This window comes from Tiliqua scincoides, chromosome 2 (genome assembly GCF_035046505.1).
Source record: "Tiliqua scincoides isolate rTilSci1 chromosome 2, rTilSci1.hap2, whole genome shotgun sequence".
Taxonomy (NCBI): domain Eukaryota; kingdom Metazoa; phylum Chordata; class Lepidosauria; order Squamata; family Scincidae; genus Tiliqua; species Tiliqua scincoides.
The window spans coordinates 207,302,785-207,320,717 of record NC_089822.1 but is presented as its reverse complement, the minus strand read 5'-3'; the positions used below and the strand labels follow the sequence as shown (position 1 = coordinate 207,320,717).

Genomic DNA, 17,933 nt, shown 5'->3' with positions numbered 1-17,933 from the left:
TTTTAATGCAAAATATGTTTGCAGGTGGCATTTATAAGCAACACGGGAAGGCCAACTTTCGGCCCTTTCTCTTTTGCCACAGAAACAAGGAATGACCTTCCTCTGTAGGATCATGTTGGCTTCTCTGGGTTTTTCCATAGAGGTTAAATGGGATTGAGTTTACAAGGCCCAATCCGAGAATCAAGTCTGAATGCCAGAGCTCAAGTCCAAAGCACATGAACTAAATAGATGACAGTTACTAGTATTGTTTTCATTTATTTTCCTGCTGTTTTCTTATTGCAGTCTGCCCTGAATCTCCCCCGCCCCCAAATGAAATAGTGGGATATAAATCTTGGAACAAAGTAATGAAGAAGAGGGCTTCTGAGTTTATACAGAGTGCATTTCCCTTGCTGCTGGGTGCCCACAGTCACACACATCTAGAGTTGGGAGGAGAGAGCAGATGGCAAGGCTTCCAGGCAAGCCTGAATTGTACCTCTACCTTTAGGAAGTAAGTACTGAGTAGAGCTGAAAGCAAGCTGTAACTCACACCATTGCTCCACCATGCTTCCACTCATAGGTCAAGCACTAAACTTTTGTGCCCATCTCATTGCTACACACAAGCAGCAGTTGCAGAGGGCATCTTATTAGCTGATAAGCGCTTGAACGCTGTTGTGGTGTGGGGATCAGATGGTTCTCATTAGGATCCCTCTGTCTGCTGGGGACCTTTCTTAGCGCTTACTCTGTACTTGCTTTTTTTCAGAAATGGCTCCAGCGCACCTGCTGTGAGATGACCTGCCAAAGCCCCTGTTGCCGGAAGTGCTTCCAGAGGTGTTTCCAGAAATGTTGCCGAAGCCCCTGTTGCCGGAAGCGCTGCCGATGCCAGTGTTGTCAGAAGTACTGCCAAAGCCGGTGCTGCCGAGAAACACCGCCACCATCACCACCACCGCCGCCACCACCATCACCACCACCTTCGGATGCTGAAGATGAGGAAAGAAGGCTTAAGGTGCAGACAGGCCTTCCAAGCACGTTTGCACCTCCTCGGGAGAAAGCCAGGCTGGCGCTCAGAGAAGCACTGGCCTGTGGAGGCTGACACAAGCCTCCGCGCTGGCTTCCTCCTTGAGCCTTGCGTTGGCCCGGCTGGGCTGATGCAAAGCTCTGAGATAGGCTGGGAGGGGGTGGGGAGGAGGCAGGTGGGAGGCATTCCTGGGTGGGAGGAGGACAGGCAGTGGGTGGCCCTGGGGCAGGCGGGTGGGGAGCAGGAGGTGGGGCTTGGATCTGGCAGTTATGCTGGCTCCAAACCCCAATTGCCAGGGAGAACGAAGCGGCTTCAAGCCGCTCTGCTCTCCTCAGACTTGTGCCACCTCAAGATGTGGTGCAAGTCTGAGGAGACCTGTAGGGGAAAGGACACCTTTCCCAGAGGTAAGGGGAAAGGTTTCCCCTTGCCTCTGGCTGAGCCGCTTTTGGCCCCTATCTTGCACTGGATACAGTGCAAACCTCCTGACTTGCCTGTTCCAGCACAGGATAGGATTGCGTCCTAAATAGGCTCCCTATCCCCAAATAACTTGCAGTCTTAAAAAGACAAAGAAACAGCAGCAAACAGCCTTTAATCTATTTCTGCCCAGCCCACAGGTGTACACATTTGTTCCCTGTTTCATATATGCAACATTGGGCAAAAAAGGCTTTAAAAGAGCTTTGCTGTGGTGGCTCTCCTCTTGCTAAATAAAATGAGGAACACCATTTTAAAACGTGCCTTTGTCCAATCAGCAGGGGTTAGTAAGCCTCTAATGAGATCATTCCATATTTTCCATTGTAAGAAGAATAGAGAATGGTTAAGCATGTTTGATTAGGCATTGGTAACTCAAGAGAGCTAATGGTTTGACAGTCAATGTCCAGTACATTGATCCGAGCATGTTAAAACTCGGCTTTCAAATTCTTGATACAGGATTTTAAAGGGCCTGTATCAGGTTGGCAGTACCTAGACTCTTTTACTTGATTTAGCTGGAAAGAAAAGTGGGAACCCATCTCAGCAGAGATAGGCATCTACTCGCCATTCTATTACTGCCCCTTTTTCAGAGATGGTGTTAACTGCGGAGCAAGATGGCAGATTTGGAAGCTATTCAGGGCAGCAGAGCATGTCATACAGATCTGACCTATGGGGCACGATCTGCTGGAAAATTCTCTTGCCTCACTGAAATGACCAGGACCTGGCAAAAGCCCAGTCATGCTCTTCTGCAAAGCCTGGATTTTTTACAGAACTGCCTATTGCAGCAGTGTTCAAACTTTATCATGCTATCGACCTAAATAAATAAATAATGATCAATCCCGCACCCCCTACCAGGACCCTATCTGCCCACCCCACCCCTGTGACTGTCCACTCCCCAACCCCATTCCGCCCTCCCAGCCCTGATCACTGTAACAAAATATACTTATTAGAGAAAACAGAGTTACTATGAAGCCTGGCACTAGTGAAAACTATTTTAGCACAATTGCTAAGAACCCAAGCAAGACTGGTCCACAATCTCCTAGAATTCCAAAGCATACACTAGATGCTTCCCCCTTTACCTTGTGGTGCTCTAGTCCAGTGGTCTTCAGTCTTTTCCATTCCCATAAGTTGCCACGACCCCACAATTTAGGCTTTGTGACCCCATTGGGGTCCCATCCCCAAGACTGAAGAACACTGGTCTGTCGGATTGTGTCCATGACATATTGGTCATGCTGGAGAGAAGATGCCTTTTTTCTCCAGGGAGGGAAGGGTGATGGGCAGGGGAAAGCATGGCAGTGGGGGTTGGGCCAGCCATTCCTGGAGAAAGAGGCCTAGTCACAAACAGCCTATCTGTCTTTCTGGGCCTCCCCTAGCCTGCAGGCCACTTGTGGTCCTGGCATGACCCCTCCAACCTGAAGCTACCGCTGTTGAATGACAGGCTGGTGAGGAATAAGACCCTTGTCCAGGACTTGGTCCAGGGTGCTGACCTGGCATTCATCATGGAGACCTGGCTGAATGAAATGGGAGGGGTGGGTCTCTCTTAACTGTATCTGCCAGATTTTCAGGTGTTGCAGCAGCCTTGGCTGCAGGGGAAATGGGATCACAAATGTCTATCGTTCTACAATATCCCCCTTACTGATTGCCCTGTCCAGCATACTTCTGGGTTAGTGTACTGCCTGCCTTGCTGCTCAGTAGTATACCTCCTTAAGCTGGTCAGGGTAATCTTGGGTCTGAGGAACCAACATCCATGCTGAGGCTCCTGATGTAGGAGCAACTCATGAGTTCATGGCCACCATGACAACCATGGGCCTATCTCAGTTTTCTGCCCTGACACAGTGAGGTCAGTGAGACCTGTGAGGATAGTGAGAATACATTGGACCTAGTGGTTACTGCTTCCAAGAACGGCTTGTTTTCTCTGGAAAAGACCCGAGTAGCATGCATCTCTCTGGATAGCCCTTTAACTTGTGCTGCCAACATCTCAGCTGCCACCAGGTTTTCATGAGAAATGGAAGGCTGTGGCCAAGACTTTCATCTCAAATAGCAAAAGGTGACATTTACACTCCAATTTGTGCCTGTTCATTCCTGTTTGGTGTTTCCTGATGGTGTTTCATTTATTCTTTAACAGGAGGCTGTTGTGTTTTTGTTTATTATAATATGATGACACCCAATTCATTGTTTTCCATTTTCAAGTCTGCTATTTCTGTTCAAAAATGGTGGCGTGGTCAGTTGGTCCGGCGTAGTCTGAGACATGCCAACACCTGCGCACTGGTCATCCAAAGATGGTGGCGCCACACTATCAACCGACTACGGAACGAGAGAAGGGTCAAGGCACTGGTGATGTATGTTCGGCCTGAGAAAGCCGCTGTCCTTGTGCAGTCCGTGTGCAGAATGTGGCTAGCAAGAACCAGGTACAAGAGGTATCAAAGGGCAGCCCTTGTAATCCAACAAAACTGGCGACACCTCAGCTTCCGGAGATACTCCAGTGCCTGTTCTGTTAACAACATGGCTGATAATGGCATAGACTTGAACATTGAGATTGTTGTTGGATAGAGAGACTCTATGGAGAAGGTAGAAAAGACCGTGCTCAGAGCCGGGTGTCAGCAGGTAAAATAAATTCATGTTTTATAATATTTATTCTCTTTTGTAACTGAGAGGTCAATTAACAAGCGGAGGTCAAGGAAGCAACAGGGACAAAGGAGATCAGCATGTAAAATAGTTGTACCTCCTGATGGTTCCTCTTTCTGAGCAATGAAGGTTGCTCTGCCATCGTCAAGACCTGTGCTTTGCAAAAGGGCTGACTCACACAGAGCCATTTGGAGGTCATGAATTATAGGTTGTAGTTGAATATTTTTCTCCTCTGGGAAAGGAAGACTCAATTTCTTTAACACAGATCCCAATCCCGGTGTACTAGGCCAGCACAACACTCCAAAAGAAAAGCAAAATACCCATGAAACAATCCCATGATTGTTAAATCTGCTAGCCATATCAGAGCTTGCTCTGAACTGAACACACGCCCTAGGACCCTCTACAGCAGCAGTTCCCAGACGTCTTACCTTTGTGACCCACTTTGTCATTTGTGGTAGCTTCCTGGTCACAGCGGGCCTGGGACCTATGAGGCAATATGGGGCATGAACCAGAAGCTGCTTCCAGGTTGCACCAGCCCATGACCCGTGTCATTGGCCATGAAGTGCAGCATCACATCCTAGAAAACCTTGCAGGCAGCTTTTGCAAGGCATTCCGAGCTTCAGTGTAGCCAATGATACAGGTCACAGGTTGGTGCCACCCAGAAGCAGCTTCCAGTCATGGTGGAACTGTGACCTACCAAAAATCAGGTTGCAATCCACTAGTGGGTCACAACTTACATTTCAGGAAATACGGCTCTGGAGATGTTAGATTTGAAGCATGCACAACAAGGATAAATCTACCAGCTCCCCCAGAGGAAGAAAGGGGCTGAGTTTCTGCAGCTTGATCTATCTCACCATCTCAAAATTGTCCAACCACAGATAGCTGAGCCATGAAAAAAAAAAGTTGCTAGCAATAATTTGTACTACCATACCTCTCTATCAGGATCATTTGCAGCTTCAAAAAAGTAAAGACTCACCCACTTTTGTAAAGCTTCCCTGTCTGGTATCTGGAAGTTGGTTCTCAGTCACTAGAGCAGTGTTTCTCAAACTGTGGGTCAGGACCCACCAGGTGGGTCGCAAGCCAGTTCCAGGTGGGTCCCCATTCATTTCAATATTTTATTTTTATTATATTAGACTGGATGCTACTGTGGTATGTGCATTTGGGGAAATGTTACAGAACAGGCTGTATGCTTTTAACAATGATAGTAAATGGGACTTACTCCTGGATAAGTGTGGGTAGGATTGTAGCCTAGGATTGTTATAACTCTTCCTGCTTGATGATGTCACTTCTGGTGGGTCCTGACAGATTCTCATTCTATAAAGTGGGTCCCGGTGCTAAAAGTTTGAGAACCACTGCACTAGAGGTTTTGGAATCTCACCTCATGACTAGCCCAATGAACAACACCAGGCTGATCCATTTGAGTTGCCCATAACTTACCATACCTCGTATTAATGGCTTATTTTTTGTTCACTACTATGTAAGGTTTTATTGCTTTACTCTTGTCACAGGTGCTTGTTACTGTTTTTACTTTTTTGGACCATTAATAAGCAAGTTGGTGCGGCTCAAATGCCTTCTCCTTTTGCCCTGCCCAGTCTAGCAGACTCGAGGCACAGGTGCCAAATTTGGGGAACTTGCCCACTTGCCCTGCTTTCAGTCTGAGATTACCTGGTTGTCTTTTTGGAGCTGGGTAGGAATTTTTTCTGCCAGCCAGTTTGGCTTTTGGCTGATGGGTTTTTCACCTATCCCAGACTGTAGTTGATGTGCGATAGTTTTGTCCTTGATTGTAGTTTAGATAGGGTTTTTTGTCACTTTTGGCAGGAGTCGTGCGGGTGGTTATGCAGGTCTTAGACCTTGGCAACCCTGAGGCAGCAAGGCCAAGGGGGAAGTCAGGACCACTCACACATTGCTGGCCCAGCTTGGTGAGGTTGGCTGGCAACCCCCTTGGCTGGCAGTAGCGAGGACTATTGCACAGCCTGCCAGGGGCAATACAAGCCAGCTTGCTTGCCCACCCTTTGGAGTCACCCATGATTAGCCTTGCCTTTAGTTGGCACGCCCATTTGATATACGGGGGAATAAATCCGTTTCCCCTCTTTAGTTCCTGCATGGCCGGGGGTGCAGTTTTATTCACAGCTGCAGTTCTTTATATTTAGTTAATAAAGTAGTCCATTCCTCCAATATCTCTGTCTGGAGTCTTTCTTTGGGTGATGCATGGGTAATTACTTTAATTGTTGATCTCTTTTCACTTCTGTGCACTGCCTAGATAATTTTAATGGGTTGAATGGAGTCTACCTTTCTTAAAGAAGCAAACAAAAAATAAATAAATTAGGTGAGTGGTTGACCACAAGCCTGGGACAGCTTATCTGATACATGGTATCAGTTCCAATATAAGGTTTGTCTTGAGTGACTTCCCTTGGATGAAGATCTATAAAATACAGCCAGCCTACAACATACATGCATTTTACTTGCATGAATTCAATTATACAGAGAGAGAGAGAGAGAGAGAGAGAGAGAGAGAGAGAGAGAGAGAGAGAGAGACCAGTTTAAAATGCCACCTGCCAGTCTGCTCACTAAAGTACTATATTTGCCCTGGAGTGAGCATGAGATAGGTGAATGAATCTGCTACAGGTGGGACCAATGATTTGGTATCCACTGATTTGACTCACCACTGATACTGAGGTCCACTTTTAAATGCTTTGTAACAAGGGGGAAAAAAGCATCAATATCCAATTTTCTCCCTTTGCACTGTTAAATATTAATAATTTCATTTCACTAGATTCCATTATTCACCCCATCAGGTGGCTGAATGTGGCATAGCGTCTGTACCAATGCATTCTGGGGTGATAATGGAGGAGCAAGAAATCTGGAAGTGGGTCTTTAAAGCTATTTTTCCACTGATTTGGTATCCACTGATTTTTTTTTTTTAATCCACCAGGGGTTCAAGAATGGAACCTCAGTGGATAACGAGGCACAACATGTATCCCCTCAATTGTCTCAGTTCCTGTGTGGCTCTTGTTTTTTAAAGAGACAGTGCATATTTGGGGGGTTTAAGAGTAATTTTGACTATACAAGATTTTTGCCTTTTGTACTGACTTCAAAACCTAACCCTCATGTAAGATGTGGGTGGACTGTAGTTTTAATGGTTTTTCTGCATACAATATGCTCATAGACAACATCTCAAATAGAGATTGGACGCCCACCCTACTATGGATGAACCATTCTGACAATATTTTCACATGCAAGCGTCTATAGGAATCTTAAGAGAAGCCACAGCGTAGATGCAAAACGCGACTTTGAAGCTGGCCCCTTGTCCTCCTCTGACCCTGAACGGTAACCCCTGAGCTGTGCAGGCTGCTTTCCCTTAGATCACTATGACAATATGAATGGAAGAACCGCTGCCTGCTTGAAGGGTAGTTTGCGGGTCAGTTTGTTAGTTTAATTAGCTCCATTGTGACATGAGGCCGGCAAAAGAAGAGGAAGATACCACAACTCTGTGTGTGTGTGCACAACCAGTGCTGCAAATGAGCCTTTCAAACAGAACCATTCCTGGGGGAGCTGAACAGGGATGGAGGAATGCAGGGAAGGTGTTAATCCAGAGCCTGTGCTTTAGGAAGACAGTGTCTCAGCTGGATCTAATCGGTAGCGCTCTGTGCCAACCCCAGGGGACTTGCAGGAGAGAATCAGAGGCAGAGCGCACTCTGGTTTCTTCGTGCCTGGAGGGGACACAAAGCACGGGGACAGCAGTGAGTGAGAGGCACCTCGAATGATTAAAAACTGCCTTTGTGTTGCTGCCACCACTGAAGTGCTCTGTGGAGAAGGCTGCTGCCTTCCCCAATTTATCTGCCTTCCTTTTTTTTTTTTTTCTCCACAAGCTGCCCAATTATCTTGCCATCTATATTCCCCTATCACTTTGTATAGCACTTTGCCCTGCTTTGTATTTACCCACTTTTAGGGCTGTCAATTTACCGAATGATTCCTTTGTCTAAAACACTGTCTATCCTGCTGAGCTATTTATCCAAGGTGGTTTCTTGCTCCCCCCCCTTACTTTGCTTTCCTGCAGCATCACCATCAAACAAAAACAAAACAAAACATTTCCTCAAACATGTTAACTAGCTCTAATCCCATTCGTCAGTTTGCCCACCCCAAATCTACACTGACTGGCAGAGCAAGCTGTCCAATGTTTCAGACAGGGGATCTTTGCCAGCCCTGCCTGGAGATACCAGGGATGGAACCTGGGACTTCTGTATGCAAAGCCTGAGGCAAGGCCCCTCCCTAAGTATTTACAAATACCTTGTGCTTGCAAAGGGAACAGAAGGGTGTTGCATAGCAGAACACTGTACTGAAGCTGTCCCTACTCACTGCACAGCAGTGTAATTGCAGAGCCCAACCCAACTACAGAACACAACCACAGCAGCAGATGTGCCATCTGAACCCCCAGCCTGGAGTTATCCATGGTGAAAAGCCAGTGCCCAACCACCCAATTAAAAAACCAAATATCTAACTGGTCTTGCTTGAGGATGTGCATGTCCTCTCCTCAGAATTGACCACTTTTCCTTCTTTGTCCCTGCCTTTAGTCAGTGCCAGTCGCCACACAGCTGACTCCAGCCGCCTGAATCTTGTGCATTCTAGTGGCATTAGTTTTGGGAAGGAGGGGGGAATTTGGCCTGCGTGTCTGTCAGAAAGCTCTTGAAATGCACTGACAGATGGCAATGGTCTCAGGTGCCTACTGAAGGATCCTGTGGTCTTCCTGCCCACAGGAATTGGGGTCAACTCTGAGACGGAGGCAAACATTGCATGAGGCATGTGAGCTCCACACAGCAAGAGCTGTGTGACGTGGGAGCAACAGCCAGGGCAGAATTCTTTTCGACTGGCGGTGCTGAGACAGACAGCGACACGGCTGAATAAATGAGTCCCCCATGGAAGGCTGGAGGCCTGTTCTGAAGAGATGTCAATCCCTTCTATCATCCTCTGCTATAGGGAAGTGGGCCAGAGATCTAACAGCAAAGCCCTGGCAACAGGCTTGTGCTTCCTCTCTTTGCAAATGAGCTAGTTAGCGACACTCAATCCTCTTGCTCTTACGTGATAATGATATATTAATTTGCATTAATTATAGCATTAATACATCCTTGGGGCTTCTTGGGAGCAGCAGCTAATTACTCTGTCATACGACTGCTCCGGGATATGGTCCCCATGTTGGCACGTTGAGTATCAGACAGAGCTTTTGTGGAGAGGGACGAACCCAAAGGCATAGGTGGCGGTCGGAGTGGGCTATAAAAAGGTATTTCTGTTCACTGTACAGGTATCCAAGTCAGGCTGTGATTATCATTTTCAGGGCAACTCAGGAAACATCAATAGAGCAAAGTTGGTGCATTTGAAATACCCACCCATGCAGAGAAACCAGGCTAGATGTGAATAGTTCTATTGGAAACTTCTCCCAAATCCTGGGCTACCATCTCTAATGACTGTTTGCTTTACTTTCCCAACTATACCCTGGCTGATGCAAATGATCACTATCAAGGCATTCCTGTACAATCGCATATATAATGCTATGCATGTAAAGACTGCAGGATAACCTCAACAGTAGTTAAGATATAGCCACTTCTCCTAGCTCACTTATTGTGCCATATTCTCCTTCTGGTTGAAAGTATGGAAAGGCTTGTGAATCTACAGGGCTCAAGTTCTCATTGAGGAATACATAACCCAGAGATAATCTTGTGACACTGGGGTGTAGGAACAGAAATGAATGTGCTAGCAATTCAGAGGCTATTCAAAGGGCACATAAGGGAAAATTCATCACTAATTTCCTGGCCTAAAAGGAAGCAATAAAATTCACTGAACCTGCAAAGCTGAACCCGAAAAAAGAACATGGGAGGGAAACATTAGACTTTAACCATTTGACAACAACTTCATATCAATGTCTTGTAAAAAGTGCGTGAACAAAAAGTGGTAATTCCAGAAAAAAGACTAGCGTGGAAGCAACTTTACCATAGATAGGATACCACAGGATTGCCAATACAGCACTGATTTTTATTTCCCAACTACCGATTCTGTGCAGGGACCATCCAAATAGAGATATGTAGATGAAAATGATATCAGTGCACAAAGTACTTCATTTACTCAGCTCACAACTACTACCTACATTAATTCACTAAAAATATGGTTGAGGCCTCTTTATCCATGAATCCAGCGTCCACGGATTGCCTCCCCCCTGCAGATCTCCCAGACATGGCTGGAACCTCATTCTGGCTGCATCTGGGAGACTTTCTGAGCCTCAGAGAAGCTGCACGCCACCAGGTGTGGCCTTTCCGAGGCTCAGAATGTGGCCCAGAGCCTTCAGAATGAGGCTCTAAAGGCTCTGGGCGGCATTCTGAGCCTCAGAGAGGCCATGTGTGGTGTCATGCAGCTCTCCAAGGCTCAGAAGGGCTCTGGATGTGAGTGGAGCCCAGGTGGGAAGAAAACTGTGGATTTGATTATCCACGATTTTCTGTATCTGTGGGGATGTCAGGGAACAGATCCCAGTGGATATGAAGGCCCCACATGTAATATTAGAACACCTTTTCAGTTCTGATTCAATATTTGCATTCCCAAATCATCTTATCAGACCCGTAGGCTGCACAGCTGGCTGATAATTTTCCAGGCCCTTAATCCCATGGGCAAAACCTCTTCCCAGTTTCTGTATCTTCAGTCATTTTTTGTCCCCAATAGCTTCTTACAAGATCCCAATCAAAAGAATTATGGAGTTTAAGACCATATTCTGCATTCCCACCAACTTCCTCATTTTTGCCCATGGTACCTGGATGGAGACATCACTGTAGGAGCCCCCAATAACCCCTGTGATAGCTGTAGGCACGTCATCATGGATGGCATAGGACCCATCAGGGCAGATGTGCTCAGAGCCGTCCACTCGGGTGAGAGAGGCACGGACGAAATCCAGTGATTGTTCTAGGGCATAGGTGTCCTTGGAACAAGTGTCTAAGATGTGGGCTCCCAGGGTGATGCCTGGTAGAATACGTTGGTTCTTGTTGATCTCATCTAGTGCAAACAGCATAGCCTCAAGACGCTGGATGCCACGATGCTCGTTGATCTTGCCACAGTCCTCTGCAGGGCCCCCTTTCTCATGAACTGGAAAGAGGCCCCCAATAACTAGATCACCTTCCAAACTGATCTCCTTTTTGACTGCCACATTGTAGCCGGGGTTCTGGCTATCGGCATGGCACACCGTAGGGTAGACCAACAGAATCCATAGGGTGGCAGAAAATGTCATTGTGCTGCCTCAAGGGGGCAGCAAAAGCCTCCTTGAACCACCAAAGAGCCCTAGTCAGGGCAAAGGTCTCTGATGGGTCACCATTTGCTTGGATGAGCTGAGCCAGGCAGATAGTCCTTCTTGCCACCAAGAGGAGAAAACACCTTGGGTTCAATAGCAGGATTCAGTGGCTCTCGGTGGAAACTTCAACCTCAGGTGTACCCCAGTAAAAGCAATAATTAGTGGCAGCTGCACTTTTACTATCCCTTTGGCAAAGGAACAACACAGCTCCTACAGGAAGAGAGAAAGGAGAGAATTAATGACAGTATAAACAGCCTGAAGGAAAAATCTTTTCTGCTCTAGATCTGAGGCTTTATGCTGAGCTACAGGGTAACTACTAGGAAAACTCTAATCAAGTCACTCCACAGCACTTTGGTATCCAAAGTAACTTTCTACAAAGAAAATGGTATTTGCTTAGGGCAGGCTGGCTCAGTGTTCCAGTGTGCATAGGGACAGCCACAAGGTGTATGTTTCTTGGACACACAACTAGTATCCAGACCATCAATATCTGACTCTTTTGCATGAGGTTCTGATAGGCTAGTAAAAATACCAGATGTCTCTTATGTTCAAAGGACAAGGCCTATTCTAAAGTAGCGCCCAGTGGTATTGTTAAGGGGGGGTGGGGAGCAATCACCCCAGGCTCCACATTGCTGGGGGGGGGCATCACTGCAAGTCAGAATGCCCCCAGAGTCTTTAAAAGGGAACTTCCCTGTTCAAAGTCCCTTTTTAAAGACTCCGAGGGGGCATTCTGAGTTGCAGGGTGTGACATCACACCCGTAAGTAACATCACTTCCAGGTGTGAGTGAGTGTAATTTTGAAGTTTTCCCCAGATGCCACAGTGGCTAGCTATGCCACTGCTTTCAGACCCTATCTCTGAAACTTAAACGGCTGTCCTCACTGATGGCCAAAATACACCAATGTAAGCAGGCCTTGCTATTATGGTTACCATATATTTAATAGTCCCCTGGGGGCTGGGGACAAGAATAGGCCCTCAGTTTGGCTGTAGTCGTAAGAGGCGACTAAACAGCCACCAGGTAGATGGGACTCGTTAGCTTGGGAAAGCAGCTCATCTGAGAGAAGGAAAACTCTGATCCCAAACCTCCACTGCCTTGTGGCTACATCCAGTTATGGAAAAGGCTTCAGGAGTCAACCTCGACGCAAAATCCGGAGCTGGAGTCCCTGAGGCAGTTCATGGCTGAACACAGTCACGTTCTGGCAACTCCTGCGATGCCGCTGGAACCAACCATATTGGCCTCTGCCTTTCCACTGGACCATTTCAGCGACGTGGAGAGGGGGGATTTGCTGCCTGGGTAACAGCCTATCCTCCATACCTACTTTACCCAGGCTTCGCGCACTGGAGAGGACACTCTGTTCCAGAACCACTTTTCAGAGCACGATACCATAGTCTTCCAAGACTGAAGGATGCCAATGTATATTTAATAGTGTCAATAAATTCATGCTATTCACTGCAATCATACATAATGTTACACGCCTGAAAATGCTTCACCAGGAATTAGTTATACTTGATGGCGCAGAAGGTCACCATCATTGCTGTTAGCCTACCAATGGCATCATTAGCCTTCTCAAATGAGTGTTAGTTTTCTCTGGTAGCATTACACATATGCATAATAAAAGTGGTTAATTAAATGTGCATAGCATAAGCTGCTGAGGGTGAAGACTTGTCCCTGGCATCTGTTTTGCAGATGCAAAAATTGAACAATAAAGTTCACTCCTCAGAGATTTCAGGGCCGACAAAGGATGTCAAATATTTCCCTTCATCATGCTGAAGGGATTGGTTTCAACCTGAAAGTGCACTGTCTCCGTTGTAAATAACATGGAAGGTTTGGGGATGTTTTCATTCTTGCTTTAATTATTAGTCAATCAAACATGCAGTTCTTCAAAAGCAATCTCAGCTACAATTAATTTAAAGTGCTGTCACCCCAACCATTATTTTTAAACAGATAATAACATGTTCTAAATGTGTGGATAATAGCAGGTAGTAAAACACTTTCTCAATACACAGACATCGTTTAGAGACATGATCCCCAAAGCTTCTCTATGTCACAGGATTAACAGTTATCTCAAATATCCTCTTGACTTCCTGGCTATGCTAAGTGATGTAGGGATTGGGATAGATGGCACAGCCCATGTTCAGCTCCCCCACTCTCTATAAAATGGGCTATTAAGACCCTGCATGAGGAGATGGATTACAGTTGTTTATAGTAATCAAAGACTCATAAAAATGAGAAAACTTGTTGGGTGAGAAAAAGTCTTGAGTGGATGCCATCTGAACTTAGTGGTCTTTTCACCTTCAATTTATGAATAAGCTCTAGAACCTCATCCCTTGTTGCTTTTATTTTACTCAGTTCTTCAGATTCCTACCCTGAGAAGGTCAGTTCAGGCCCAGGTAACTTCCCCGCAGCTTCAGCAGCAAGCACAGATGCAAAGAATTCATTCTGCTTCTCTGCAATCTCCCTGTCCTCTTTAAATTTCCCTTTTATCCCCTCATCTTTTAACTGTCCAATTGCCTCTCAAGCAGCTTTTCTGCTTTTGATGTATCAGAAGAGATTGATATTATTTGCCTTGATGTTTTAGCCATTGCACTCCTCAAAATTGTGTTTCTTTTTGTTGTCATCAGTTGGACAAAACTTCCACTTTCTGAAGGATATCTTCTTGCCTTTCAGAGCTTCCTTGACTCTGCTAGAATCTTCCTGGAGCTGGTGGTGCCTTTCCTACCTAGTGGTACACTAGTGGTATGTGTTCTCGTTGAGCTTCCGTTAATTGTGCTTCGAAATGATCTACATTCACCCCAAAGAGATTTTACCCTCTTGACTTTTCCTAAGAACATAAGAACATAAGAACAGCCCCACTGGATCAGGCCATAGGCCCATCTAGTCCAGCTTCCTGTATCTCACAGCGGCCCACCAAATGCCCCAAGGAGCACACCAGATAACAAGAGACCTCATTCTGGTGCCCTCCCTTGCATCTGGCATTCTGACATAACCCATTTCTAAAATCAGGAGGTTGCGCATACACACCATGGCTTGTACCCCATAATGGATTTTTCCTCCAGAAACTTGTCCAATCCCCTTTTAAAGGCGTCTAGGGTAGACACCAGCACCACATCCTGTGGCAAGGAGTTCCACAGACCGACCACACACTGAGTAAAGAAATATTTTCTTTTGTCTGTCCTAACTCTCCCAACACTCAATTTTAGTGGATGTCCCCTGGTTCTGGTATTATGTGAGAGTGTAAAGAGCATCTCCCTATCCACTCTGTCCATCCCCTGCATAATTTTGTATGTCTCAATCATGTCCCCCCTCAGGCGCCTCTTTTCTCGGCTGAAGAGGCCCAAATGCCGTAGCCTTTCCTCATAAGGAAGGTGCCCCAGCCCCGTAATCATCTTAGTCGCTCTCTTTTGCACCTTTTCCATTTCCACTATGCCTTTTTTGAGATGCGGCGACCAGAACTGGACACAATACTCCAGGTGTGGCCTTACCATCGATTTGTACAACGGCATTATAATATCAGCCGTTTTGTTCTCAATACCTTTCCTAATGATCCCAAGCATAGAATTGGCCTCTCAGCTTCCTCTCAGAATTTCCTCCCAGCTTCCTTTTAACAAATCTCCTCATCTCTGAGAAGTTCCCTCTTTTGAAATCAAATGTGTCTGTGCTGGACTTCCTTGGAAACTTTCCAATCATGTGGTGAAGGTGCCAGTATTTTAAATGGGAACAGCATCATAGGTTTCCTCCCCTCTGATAAGAGAATTTCTATTGAGTGAAGTGTTACAAGTGTAATTTCTATTGAGTGGTATGCACTAGCATACCTAGGGGGTATCTAGGAGGTCTCAGCGGGGGCAAGTGACTCTAGGTGGCACACCTACGAGGCTGCCACTGCCATCCACTCCCCCCCCCCACAGTCGCTTGGAGTGGTCACTGTGAGCAATGCCCAACTCCTGCCCCCCTTGCAGCCATTCAGAGAGGCTGCACGTTGCCAGACCACCCACTTTTTTTTCCATTTTGAAAGAAGTGAGCGGCTAACGGCTGCCCTCTTCTTTCAAAGTGACAAAAGTGAGCGACCCAGCCACTCAGAGTATGCAGGAATTGGTGTGATGTCATCACAATCACTTACATGTTGTGGGGTGGCATGTCAGGGAGCAGCACAAGACCCAGGAACATCACTGGTTACAAGGAACCCAGTGCAAAGAGAAGAATGGACGATCAACCTGTTCTGGATAGAGTTGCAGTCCTTATGCAGGAGCAAGTATACAGCTTGGGGATCCTCCTGGAATCTCAGATGTTCCTGGTAGCTGTAGCCAGAGGGACTTTTGCCCAGCTTTGGCTAGTGTGGCAGCTGCAGCCGTATTTGAGACATCTGGACTTGACCATACTGGTTCATGCCTTGGTGACATCTCATCTTGATTAGCGTAACATGCTCAACATGGGGCAATCCTTGAAGACAGTAGAAATGGCAATTCATGCAGCCATGTAGTCACTGAGGTTGCCCTGGTTGCTGGTTTGTGGCCAAGCACAAGGCACTAATTTTAACCTTTAAAGTTCTTTAAACTATAGCATAGGATTACTTCCTTCCATATATTCCAGCCCATCACCTGAGAACTCTTGAGGGTCACCCTACATGCACTGCTCTTAATGGAGCTAGGTGGATAGTAACTAGAGGTAGGTCCTTCTCTGAGGTAGCACCAGAGTTATGGAACTGCCTCCCCGGTGATTTAAAAGCAGATCCCTCCCTGGAGGTTTTCTAGTAGACATTGAAAATGTTTCTTTTTTGGTTAGTTCTTTTTTGTTTCAGTTAGAGTGGGTGGGTGGGAAACTTAGGCAGCGCAATCCTATCTTGTGCTGGAAGAGGCAGGCCAGGAAGCCTGTACTGTACCCAGGGCAAAATTGGGGCCAGAAATGGCTCAGCCAGAGGCAAGGGGAAGCTCTTCCCCTTACCCCCCGTTAAGCCACCACGGCCCCAATGGCTCTCCTTGGACCTGCGCCACCTCAGGAGATGGTGCGAGAATGGAGTGACTTCCAGCCACTCCATGCAGCTTGGGATTGGGTTCTGGCATAACAGCCAGGTCCCAGCCCCGCCTCCTGCTGTCTGCCCGCTCGCCCCCAGGACTGCCCTCCGCCTGCCCCGGAACACCTCCCTTCAGCCTCCTCCCTGTTCTCCCCAGACCCCTGCGTCAGCCAAGCTCAGCTGACACAACCCTCCCTCCCCAGGTCTGCACAGAGGCTGGAAAAGGAATTTGAGCCAGCCTAAGGCACTGTAAGAATTGCACCCTTAGGGAGTTGAGTTTTTACCACCTCTGTGTGCTTTTTCCCCCCTTCATGTGATTTAAATTGGTGATGGTTTTAATGCCACTGCCTTTCTTGATGATTTTATGCTGCTGCTTCTCTTTGCTGGATTTTATGTTTGATTTTATGAGTGCCGGAGACTGTTTGGGCGGCTGCGTTTGCTTTTATGCTGGTTTTGTGCTACTAATTTTGTATTTTATTGTGAATAATATTATATTTATGCGTAGTGTAATATAATAATTTTAGGATGTTGATCATATAATTGTATTGTTTTAGTGTTATGCTGGTATTTCTTGTTTATGATTTTTGCCGTAAGCCTCTTTGGGCAACCCCCCCCCCTTGTGAGGGGGGAAAAGGAGGGCTAAACATTGATCAAATAGATAAACATATTACTGGAAAAGATGGCAACTAAAATAATCAGAGGGCTGTCACACGTGCCCTGTGAGGAAAGGTTACAATGTTTGGGGCTTTTTAGCTTGAGAAAAAGGTAATTAATGGGACACACACATGATTAAGACTTTAAAAGTTATGCATGGTTCGAGAAAGAGAGGATGAAGAGAAGTTTTTCTCTCTCTTTTGTAGTACTGGAACCAGGCCTCAACTAATCAAACTGAGTGCTGGGATGTTTAGAAGAGACAACATGAGTTACTTTGCACAGGGCATAATTGGTTTGCGCGGTTCACTGCCACAGGATGTGGTGATGGCCACTAGCTCAGGTGGCTTGAAAAGGGGCCAGGCAAATTCACAGAGGTCAAGTGGATCAGTAGCTACTAATCATGGTGACTATGCTACCTCCAGTATGGGCACAAGCCTAGCCAGGTCTACTCAGAAGCAAGTCCTATTTTGTTCAATGGGGCTTACTCTCAGGAAAGTGTGGTTAGGACTGCAGCCAGTGTCTTTGAATTCCAGTTTCAGGGAAGCAATGGCAGGAGAGACATATGCCTCTCTTGCTTGCTTATGGACTTCCCAAAGGAAGCTGGTGGGTCACTGTGGAAAACAGAAAGCTGGGCCTTTTGACTGATCCTGCAGGACTTTTCTTACACTCTTGTGAGAAGCAGGCACCTTGGCATCAGGAGACTTCAGGGGCAGGAGAGCTGCCCCTGCCATTGTACATGCACCAGCAGCTCCCAGACACCCTGGTGGAGCAGGTGTGATGGCAGGGGCAGTTGGATGGTTCTGGGGAGAAGCAGGGCAGGGAGCAGGCTGAACTGGCTGTGGTTCAGAGATGGGAGGGGGAGGATCT

The 17,933-nt window shown here is 46.7% G+C and overlaps 2 protein-coding genes across 2 annotated transcripts in view; one reads left to right on the top strand and one right to left on the bottom strand.

Moving 5' to 3' along the window:
• Positions 1-11,348, bottom strand: part of GRM2 (glutamate metabotropic receptor 2) — a 48,813-nt gene extending 37,465 nt beyond the window's left edge. Inside the window, exon 1 of the mRNA XM_066613464.1 lies at positions 10,878-11,348. Coding sequence (XP_066469561.1) covers positions 10,878-11,348 — 471 coding nt within the window. The remainder of the gene's footprint in view (positions 1-10,877) is intronic.
• Positions 3,620-4,012, top strand: IQCF6 (IQ motif containing F6). Its single transcript, XM_066616854.1, has one exon. The coding sequence runs from the start codon at positions 3,620-3,622 to the stop codon at positions 4,010-4,012; it is 393 nt and encodes a 130-aa protein (XP_066472951.1).
• Positions 11,349-17,933: the final 6,585 nt, after the last annotated feature.